At 55.8% G+C, this 10,186-nt stretch overlaps 1 protein-coding gene across 1 annotated transcript; it reads right to left on the reverse strand.

Moving 5' to 3' along the window:
- Positions 1-2,162: 2,162 nt before the first annotated feature.
- Positions 2,163-5,387, reverse strand: CBX1 (chromobox homolog 1). The gene is made up of 4 exons (XM_009892179.1): positions 5,204-5,387; positions 4,501-4,678; positions 3,655-3,749; positions 2,163-2,960 (listed from the first exon to the last, which is right to left on the reverse strand). The coding sequence occupies exons 1-4, from the start codon at positions 5,341-5,343 to the stop codon at positions 2,816-2,818; spliced, it is 558 nt and encodes a 185-aa protein (XP_009890481.1). The 5' UTR covers positions 5,344-5,387; the 3' UTR covers positions 2,163-2,815.
- Between the last annotated feature and the right edge of the window lie 4,799 nt (positions 5,388-10,186).

A 10,186-nucleotide genomic window follows, 5' to 3' on the forward strand; every position in this document is an offset into this window, starting at 1 on the left:
CCCGCCCCCCCACCCCTCGGGCCCGACCCTGCCAGCCTCCGCTGCGGCACGGCGGGGGACACACGGAGGAGCTGCCTCTGCCCCTTCCCTGCCCCGCTTCTGGCAGCCCAGGTCCAGCCTGGAGCGCTAAGCCTGGGCAACGACCACCTCACCATCACCCACAGTGCTCTGAGCATGTTATGAGGGTCGTGAGACCACTCTCCTGTGCCTCAGTTTCTCCAGAGGTGGCCCATCCCGCTTATACCGTTGCCACAGGCGGAGAGAACCGGTACCCAAACCCCTGGTGCTCGCCCTGCCCGCAGCTCAACCGGAGCCCCACGTACTCCCACCCCCGGGATGGAGCAACGCGCGTCTTCCAGCTACCTGCTGCCATCGATCCATCGCCCCAGAGCCTCCCCAGGGACCCGCAGCCTTCTTACGTTCAATTAAGTGGACGTTACCCCTTCCATCTCTAGTGATTAATACAGGTTTAATTGCTGCTGCTGCCGGGGCAGGGCAGATGTTTCACTGTCCCGCTGGGTATAGGCTGTGCCGATGCGAATAACCCGGCTTTCAACCGGCTGCGTCGTTTTGCAGCCCCGAGCGCCAGCCAGGGGATGGCAGAGCCCCTGTTCAGCCCAGACCACCACCCAAAACCTCCCGGCTTCTCCCTGCTCCATCCCGCACTCCGCAAACACCAGAGACTTCTGCGCCAGGAACCACAATCCTCCTCCCAGAAACGCTTCAGCCCCACTCTGCCGTCCGTACCACCACGTGGAGTGTCAGCTGGGCTGAGCAGAGGACGGGTCTACTCTTCTCCAGGCGCAGGAGCTCACGGCCTTCAGCGAGTCCATCCCAAGACTCAGGTGAGGCCACCTCCATCTTCAGCCAAACAGTCGCCATTGCCAGAGCTTTAAAAACCCATCCGTAAACGCAAAGCGACCAAGTCTGCTCGACGAGAGTTGAAGTAAAGGTGACTTACCCCACCTCTGGTGCCGGATCCTGGCTAGGAACACACGCGGCGCACGCTCCCGGCTCGAGCAGCATCTTGCTACATCAAACGAGGTCCCGAATCACAGCTAGTCCTCTTGTCTCCAGGGGCGAGACTCGACTCGGGCCTCTAGACACTAATCTCTACGACACTTCTCTTCTCCAGATGGAAGTCAACACAAATCAGAACCTGCTGTCAGCTGCTCCAAAGCTCCTGCCGCTGTCGACACCCAGATCGGAGCCAGCGGCTGACCCGGGCTGCATCAGAGCTAACCTTGCTGAGAGAGAACCGCAACCGCAGGCTAACTTCCCTCCGTGACCCGCTCTACACCTCGTCACTCATCTCACGCACAAAGAGCTGGAGGAAGGAGCAAGGTAGAGAAGAAAAAAATCAGGATTATAAATCTAAAATTTTATTGAGACAAAAACTGACAGAGCTCGGTATGAAGTTAAAATCCAAACACGTACTTTACATTTAAACAACGTTTTCACAGAAACCTAAACACATGCTTTTAAAAAAAGGTTTGTACAATGCAATCTAGATACATACCACCCTACAAGGAGGTGCCAGGAGTCTGGTGGGGCTCATGACTCCAGACATTAAATAGTTCAGTATTTGTAATAAATCTGATTTAAAAAAAAAAACAACAATAAACTTCAGAAGATTCAGGGTAACACATCCGGCTCCAGCACCGACGTCTGGCCTTCTACAAACAATCACTTGTTACGGGAGAATATGGAATTGATTTTTTTTTTTTTTTTTCTTGTGCTGCTGTTGATTTCCTCTCCCTCCCACAACTAAAGGGTTCCCAACGCTGCTGGCTGGACACTCAAATTAAGGTGAGAAAAGGAACAAGTTGTCAGAAATCTGTCCGTGTGTGTGTGTGTGTGTGTGTGTGTCCCCGCCGTGTTTTGAGAAATAGCACCTTATAACGGAAAGAAGGGTAGAAAGGCTTTTAACGGGTTAAAATCCATTCCCGCCCCACACCCCACCCTCCCACATACAATGCATGTGTCAGTAACTGGCAGTTCTGGACAATACGAATCACAAGTTTGCATTTTCACAAGTCTTCCCTCCCCCCCCCACCCCGCTACCACCCCTCCCCTAAAAATTGCTCGCAGGGTTTTGAGGATCTCGGCTCCCGAGATTTGGATATTCACAGTTTCAGTCTCATGTCAGTGTCCCTGTCTCCGAAATGATCCGAAACATTGTCACCAGACCTCATCTCCCTCCCTCCCCAATTAAACAAAGAGACCAATTACCCCACATCCCTCCCCCCCAGCCCCCTCGAACCAATACACCAGGAAATAGCAAAAGAAAAAACAAAAACAAAAACAAACCCAAAAAAACCTACACACATGCTACGCCGTAAAAATGCAGAGTTAACACTATCGGGAAGAAGGCTGTGGGTTGCTGAGATGGTCTTTGAAGAATAAGCAGTATCCATCTGCACTCCCTTTCCCCAGCCCACCCATCACCAGTGATAGTCCTTCATGGAAGGGGCTTTGCTTCCTCTACCACAAGCTGCAAAATAGACAGCCTTGAAACAAACACCCCGATTCCTCCCTCCCAAATCCCCCCTCCCCGAACCCGGTATCCCCCTGCCCTCCCCTTCCCTCCCCCCTCCCCAGATTGAGCCGGGCTGGTTTGAATCTGTACACAGCATGAAGCTGCATAAAGCAGTCGAGCAGCTGCAGGGCACAGAAACCATACTGGTCTCTTCAAAGGGCATCTTCTTCAGCCATCTCTACGCTCCCAACCGAGCAGAGCTGCGTTCTCTCCCTCTTGCTCAAACCCACAGTTCAGATCTTTATACAAAGGCTGGCCAGAGCGGGGTGCCGGGGGTTAGTTCTTGTCCTCTTTCTTGTCATCGTCCTCTGAGGGGTAGGAATGCCATGTCAACCTCTCCTCGTAGAACGAGATGACCACCTGGGGGCACTTGATGTTGGCTTCCTTGGCAGGGACCAGGTCGGCCTCGTCCGAGTTCTTCCTACAGGCCAGAGCAGAGGTGCAAGTTAGGGGGCTGCAGAGGGGAGGTGGAAGAAGCGGAGACCAGAGAAAAAATTAAATAAATCAAGAAGCAGCAGGTAAACGGAGTCCCCGAGCTGCTCGGGGCATCCAAGCGACCCCTTCCCGAGTGGCTCTGGAGCGGGGAGGAGCAGCGCGTGAGCTCAGGAAAAATTCAGGCGGTGAGTTCAGCTCCGTGTCGTCGGGGATGGGGAGAGAGAGAGGCCAAATCAAAGCTGCGGCCCTGCCCCCAGCAACTCCGTCCTTCTGAGATGGTGCGAAAGCAAACGGCTCCCGCACCTACGCCTGACTGGTTTGGCTCCCACCTGCGCCAGCGACAAACCCTGTGGTCACTACAGCCGAAGGGGACGCGGTCATCGTCAGGGCTCTCTCCTCCGGGCGCAGCCTTCCGAAACTGCAGCCCGCGCCATGACACCGTGCCCCGCTCTCTCCCCAAGCTCGCGCCTGCTGCAGGGGGACATCTTAAGAGCCACACAATCCCGAGGGCCCTACCTGCTCGTTTCACATCCACGTTAGCCTCAGCGCAGAGGGTCACCTCAGGCAGCAGCGCCATCGCGAGAGATTTCATGCCAGGTAGCAGGGACTCCCCAGGCGCAGGTCCTTCCCTCTCTGGCACAGAATAAGTGAAGAAGTGACAGACACAAAGACACACTCACCACTTCATCAGGAACATGAGCTCCCCGCTGGAATCCGTGGCACCAATGATTCGCTCTGGCTCAAATCCTCGGGCAAAGCCTCGCGGTTTCTCCGACTGAAAAGAGACAAGTTTCCACTTGTAGCATCACAGGGGGGACAGCCACAGCCCCGTTTCTGGACACCAGGACATACTGGTGGCTGTTGAGAAAGGCTCTGCAAATCAGGTGCTCACACTGCAATTACTAAGGCCAGCGGGGAACCGTGACAACCGCTCAGGTGTAAACCCACTGCACAGAGGTGACCTCCTGCCCGGCCCCGGGCAGCACAGCGGGGCGCCCCGCTCCTGCTGCACACACAGGATCCCATTTCCAAAGCCCCGCCGGTGAAACTCTCGTGTTGGCCACGATTCAGTAGCTCCTGGGATGAAAACCAGACCGCAGAGCCTTTTTACCGCCCCTTTTCCCAAGCAAATACAAGCACCCCGAGCAGGAGGCTCTCTGCTCCACCTTGTTCTCCCTCCTCAAGGGGCAACAGGCAACTCCTGCCTCCTGTTTCACCCCTTGGGCGGTTCCTCAGGAGAAGCTGGGGCTCTCTACCCTTTTGGTTTGGGAACTGGCCTTTCATTTAGCGCTAGGACTGGCTCTGGACTCGCTAACAGGCCTAGCTTAGACAACAGCTCGTGCCTCCTTCCGAAAGCTACAGCTTTTCAAACACGCTTCAGCTGTGTCTCATTGAAGTGCGATCCTTTCCCCTCCACGCAGGAGAACAGTTTGACCGAGGTTTCGGAGCGCGGCTGCTCTAGCTGCGAGACACCGTGCCGATCGCAGGGGTAGGGAGGTGAGCACAGAAACCCCACCCTGCCTCACCTCCTCCTTCTTCTTCTTTGGTTTGCTCTCCTCCCCTTTGTCCTCCGTGTCCGACTCCGCTTTGCGCTTGCTTCCCTCGGACTTTTCGCTCTCATGTGCGGTTTTCTGAGACTGAAGGAACTCTGCAATGAGGTCTGGGCAGTCGAGGTTCTCCTCTGGCTCCCAGGTGTTATCTTCGCTGCAATCAAAGACAACAGCTTAGTTTTACACGCGGGCAGCTTGCCGCAGCTCTCCCTGCCAAGAAAAGTCCTGCACACCAGGTCAGGCGGAGAGAAGCAGCAGTCTGGACGCAGGTGTCCTCGCCACGACACAGGACCCTGCCCTGATCCGGGCAGGGGTGCCGGAGGGCAGGGCAGTCATTTCCCTTCTCAGAAGAGAAATGCAATTGATTTTATCCGGCTGCTTGTTTCACACTAGGCTTAAGTGGGAGAGAAGCCTCACCAGGGCTGTTTGCAAGGCAGAAATGGGACTTTCTCACCTAGGCTGTGCTCTCATCGCCCTGATTAGAGCTCGAGGCATTCAGCACCACCGTTTTTATCATCACGGCTGCCCTTGGCCTCTTAGCTTCCTTTTACAGACAAGGAAAGAGGCGCAGGGAGACTGAGCCACCTGCCCGCAGGCTTTGGGAGCCAAAAGAAGAAGAGATGCTCCCGCCGGAGCAGCCCAGCACGCACCCCGCAGCCGCAGGCGGGGAGGCACTTACTCCGAGAAGCCTTTCCACTTCAGCAGGTATTCCACTTTGCCCTTTACCACTCGCCGATCCAGGACCTTCTCCACCACATACTCCTCCTCCTCTTCCTCTAGGACCTCTTCTACTTTCTTCTTGTTCTGTTTTTTTCCCATTGTGCTGGCCAGTTTTTCAGCTTACGGGCGACGCTGCTAAAAGAGGAGAGAGAACCACACGGTTTGTGTCAAGGTCAGGTTTGCCTTTGCCAGGCAGCGAACGTGCTGGATACGCAGAGGCAAAGCACAGGAATGCTGCTTTGGAGAAAACAGGCACCTACAAAGTAGATAACGCACCAAGAGATGGGCCAGGACGGTCCTGCCAGCCAAAAAGGCAAAGGGGAATCTCCAGCAGGAGCTGCTGCATTTACACAACGCTTTTCTGACACACAGTTTTGACCTTTTTGTCTCCCCAGCACCTTATTTCACCTGTTCCACCAAGACCCTGCCTGATTCTACCCCCACTTTGGCCCTCTTTTCGGTACACCATGTCTCAACTTTGCTGCTCCCACGCGTTGCCCGCTGACCTCCAGAAAGGAGGCAGCATCCTGCGGCAGCTGCTCCACACCTCGTCCTTCCTCTGCCGAGTCCCACGCGTCCCCCCTCAACCTGCGCTCCTTCCTCACCTCGCCGACCCGCCTGGAGCTGCAGAAAGCATTTGCAGAGCTGCATAGCAGCGGGAGGAAGACAGCACGCCGCTGATATTAACTAGAAGTTAATAAATAGTTAATCCAAGTCAAATACAAGTCACAGTCCCCGATACCGAGCTCCCAATATTCATTTCTTTGGTTCATGGATGTGCACTCTGGGATATTTATCTAACTCACCAACCCAGAAAATGCCTTTTTTTTTTTTTTTTCCTTCCTCCTTATCTTCCAGAGCTGTTTAGACAGTCAAAAATTCCTGCATACATATCCAGTGCTGGGTGGGAAGTGGCAGAAGCGACGCAGAGCTAGGAGAACTCTCTGGCCCGACACAGCCCAAGGCTACCTGCCGCAAACGCCGCGGCACACAGGTAACGCGTGATGGGGTGGCCCTCGGCGCAGCTCTCTCTGCTTTCCAGTCGCGCGGGAGGGGGGACGACTGCAGAGGAGGAGCAGCTCTGCCAACACGCCGGGCGCTTCCCCCAGGCTGAAACGAAACACCTCAGAGAGCCAAAAACCACAGAGAGGCCCCGCTTCCCTCCTGAAACCCAGCTCGGACCAGTAAGAGCACCGCAGCGGGGCAGATCCCGGGTCAGTCTCTCCTCGCTGGTGGTGGGGATGGCCGTGCACCTCGTCCCTGCCCTCTCTCCCTCTGTGGGGCAGTGGTTCTGCTAAAAACACGCCGGCAAACGCTCTCCAGACACTTCTTGGCTGGTACCGCTTACACCAACAGGTCCCAGCCCCACACCAAGATCCTGAGCCACCACACAGCCCCACAAGGGGACAGAGGAGGACCACGAAGATGATCTGAGGGCTGGAGCATCTCTCCCATGAGAGAGTTGCAGGGGTTCAGCCTGGAGAAGAGAAGGCTCCAGGGAGACCTTAGAGCCTCTTCCAGTGCCTAAAGGGGCTACAAGAAAGATGGGGAGGGACTTTTCAGCAGGGCCTGTTGCGATAGGACGAGGGGTAATGGCTTTAAAATAAAAGAGGGGAGATTTAGGCTAAATACAAGGCAGAAATGTTTTATGCTGAGGGTGGTGAGACCCTGCCCCAGGTTGCCCAGAGAGGTGGGAGATGCCCCATCCCTGGAAACTTCCCACTTCAGAATGGACGGGGCTGGGAGCGACCCGGGCTGGTTGGTGATGTCCCTGCTCATGGCAGGGGGTTGGACTGGATGGCCTTTAACGGTCCCTTCCCACCCAAAATATTCTGTGATTCTACGATCTGCTCATGTGGGAAGGGGATGCGGGAGGAGTTTTCTCTTTAGGTTCAAGAAAAATACAGAGCCTTCTAGTACCCTGACCTCCCCACCGGCCTCTGCTCCAAAGAAGTCTGCGCAGCCAGCCGAGCGCACCGAACAAGTTGCACTGATTTACATCAACCAAAGGGTCGGGAGGTTCCGAGTCTCCCCATCTGTTATCTCTGATAAGCAGCGACGCCGTCACGGAGAGCCACTGGCATAGCCGGCAAGGGGACCCAGACCGCCTGAAACCAACTCCGTACCTCAGCCTCCCAAAACCCCACCCTGCTGAAGAGCTGCCCGGGAGCTTTCCCAGCCTGAGCCCTGGGGAACACTACTTTTTTTTTTTTTTTTTTTTTTTATTATTCCAGTAAAACGCACATTTTCTGCCAAGCAAAATGACTGGTGAGCAGGTCAAACATTACCTGCCTGGAAACTTTCGTTTTGCCACTCGGGTTATCACGAATCTTCTAGAATAAATTTCAGCTGGCAAAATCTAGGCAAACCGGGGGCCGGTTTATATGGCGAAACAAAGATCCTGCAGATTTACACTGGCTGAGGGAGATGACCGAGTTCAGCAACGGTCTCAGCTCTCAGGGTACAGCTGGACGGGCTCCCCTTGTGCACAAGATGCTGCTGAGCTGAGCAGCTGCTCTTAAGAGTATCCTTCAAAGGAGAAAGCTTAAAAACAAGCCCCACAAAGACGTACCGCCAGCTCAGACCAGCAGAAGCCCCAGCAGAGAGGAGAGGAGGGAGCACAGCCGAGCCAGCACGTTCCAGACCACCCCGTCTCCGCTGCTATCTCTCAGACAGGGCTTGAGGGCAGCCCAGGAGCGCAGAGGGTGAAAGCGGCACTTCTCTGCTTGGCAGGCGCTGGACCAACGTGTTTATACTTTGGACCCCGCTACTGCACTGCTTTCAACCCGACCTCGGCGCAGGAGCTGTGCCAGCACCCGGGCTCGTGCTCCGCAAGGTTTTCAGCCTCCAGCCGTGCTTGCTGGCGGACAGACATCTTCCCTTTACACCCCATCCCTGCGGGCACCAGCCGTGAGGTGACCACAGCCTTCTCCCTTGATGGCAACGTCAGGGTAGAAGGAGGAATGAACACCTTCCCACCAGCCGCAGCCCCCAGATTTGGGGCCGCTCATCAACCAGGCAGAGGACTGGCAATAAAAGCCAGGCCAAAGCGGGTGCTGCCATCTCGGGGTTTTTGGGGGTCACTGAGCAAGTTGGGGGGCGGTCCCAAGAGCCCAGGCTCTGCATCACAAGCCTTTTCCTCCTCCTCCTCATGTTTAGCATTAGACATCTCTTCCCCTGCCTTTCTTTTGATTGGTGGTCTCAGAAGAGGGGTCTGCACCCAAACAGGCTGCAGAGCAGAGAGGACCAAGGGAAGAGCTTGTTTGGCTACTGCTCGTGCTGTCCTCTGGTCGCAGAGCTCCAGCGTCCGCCAAAAGTGAAAACTAAACCCCCTCTAAGTGTTAAATGAGGTGAGAAGTTCCCTGCTCTGTACGGAGCGGCAGCAGAGGTGGTGGCAGGGATATTGCCACGGACAGGCAGTGCTTCCCCCCTGGGTCCTTTATTCAATGCCAGAGGACACCGAGACCCCCAAGGATGAAGTTTTATTGCCCTGTTCAATGGGGGGAGAAAAAAAACCACCCAACCACCTGGAAACAGACCGCTAAAACAGAGCCGTAGGAGAACATGCATCAGAGAGGCTTTTCCCTCCTCAACTCCTGGGATGAAATACACTGACAGCATCTTTAATCAGACGCCAGACGGAGGCAAACCCGAAGCAGCGAGGCTCCCGGTCGCCTGCGGACTCGCCGAGGAGGAGGCCAGGCTGCCTGGCACCGCCTCAGCTGGTGTGCAATACAACAATGTAAAGCCTCCGACCCACCGCCAGCATCTAATCCCCGGAGCAGGAGCCAGCTCTGCAGCAGGAAGCCAAGAGATCGTGTTTCACTCTGGAATTCTTCAGGCAATTCCTTCCTCCCGCGCAGGACAGCCTTCCTCCCCTCCATCATCCTCCTCCTCCGGCACCGCATGGCCGACAGAGAAGGGGGCCAGAGCCGAGCACACCGCGGCAGAGGGGATTCCCAAGAAGGCGCCGTCACAGCTCTGACTACAATCAGCAAATAAACACTAAGACAGCCTGGAGAGGCGAGATCTTCCCCTCCCTCAGCAGGGACTTCTGTTCAGCTGCAGCCAAAAGGACTTTAGATGAAAGCGCTGTGGTTAATGCTTGGAGAGGGACTGGGTTTTAAGGCACCTAAGGATGCTGAGCTGGACCGCCAGGCCGCTTGAGCTGCCTCCTAAGGCGGCGACCGGATCAAAGAGTCTAACGGTAGAGTCCGGCCAAGGTGAGCTCAGAGGGGAGTTGCTAAAACTCGAGGTGGTGTGTAGGACAGGTAGAAGCGGAAAGGGAAATGGAGAGAGGCAACAGAGCAACGCAACGCTGCGGATCCGTCATTTTATTGCGGTAAGTGCTGGGCAGAGAAGACGCAAATCCAAGGCCAGGAGCACTTGGGAAAGAGCTTGCCAAGGGGAGGGATAAATACACCAGTGCAAAGGGCTGCGGCAACTATACCTTGAGCGTAGGGCAGGCAGCAACCTCGCCAAAGTCCCCAGTCACTGGGGGCTCGTTCCTTTCAGCAGACGTTCCCCTCTTTCTGCCAGAGGCATTTACACCGGAGTACCAGTGTCACCCCCTCGCACGGACCCGCTCTGCCTCTGTGGGTTCGCAAGATGTCTGCTCCCACGCAGGCACGGGGCTGGCACCCAGCTGCCTGCTGACGAGCCGTCCCCTCCGCATTCACCCCCGCGGCAGGGACAACATCTGGTTTTGCCTCCGCAGCCTGCAAGCCAGAAAGGTGCTGCGGGCAGATAAGGCCGAGCCGCAGTTCGCAGCGTCTGCTGTTAGACAGGGCACAGATTTTCGCGTTGAGCCAGCAGCAGAGACAAGCTGCTGCACAGGCCTCTCGCTGCACTGCAGTCAAAAACGCAGCTCGAGTGTGAGAAAGGGACTTCAGCCCCCCCCCCATCCTCCCCAGGGGGGTACAAACGCAGCGTGTGGCTTTAT

Source organism: Charadrius vociferus, unplaced genomic scaffold (genome assembly GCF_000708025.1).
Source record: "Charadrius vociferus isolate BGI_N301 unplaced genomic scaffold, ASM70802v2 scaffold509, whole genome shotgun sequence".
Taxonomy (NCBI): domain Eukaryota; kingdom Metazoa; phylum Chordata; class Aves; order Charadriiformes; family Charadriidae; genus Charadrius; species Charadrius vociferus.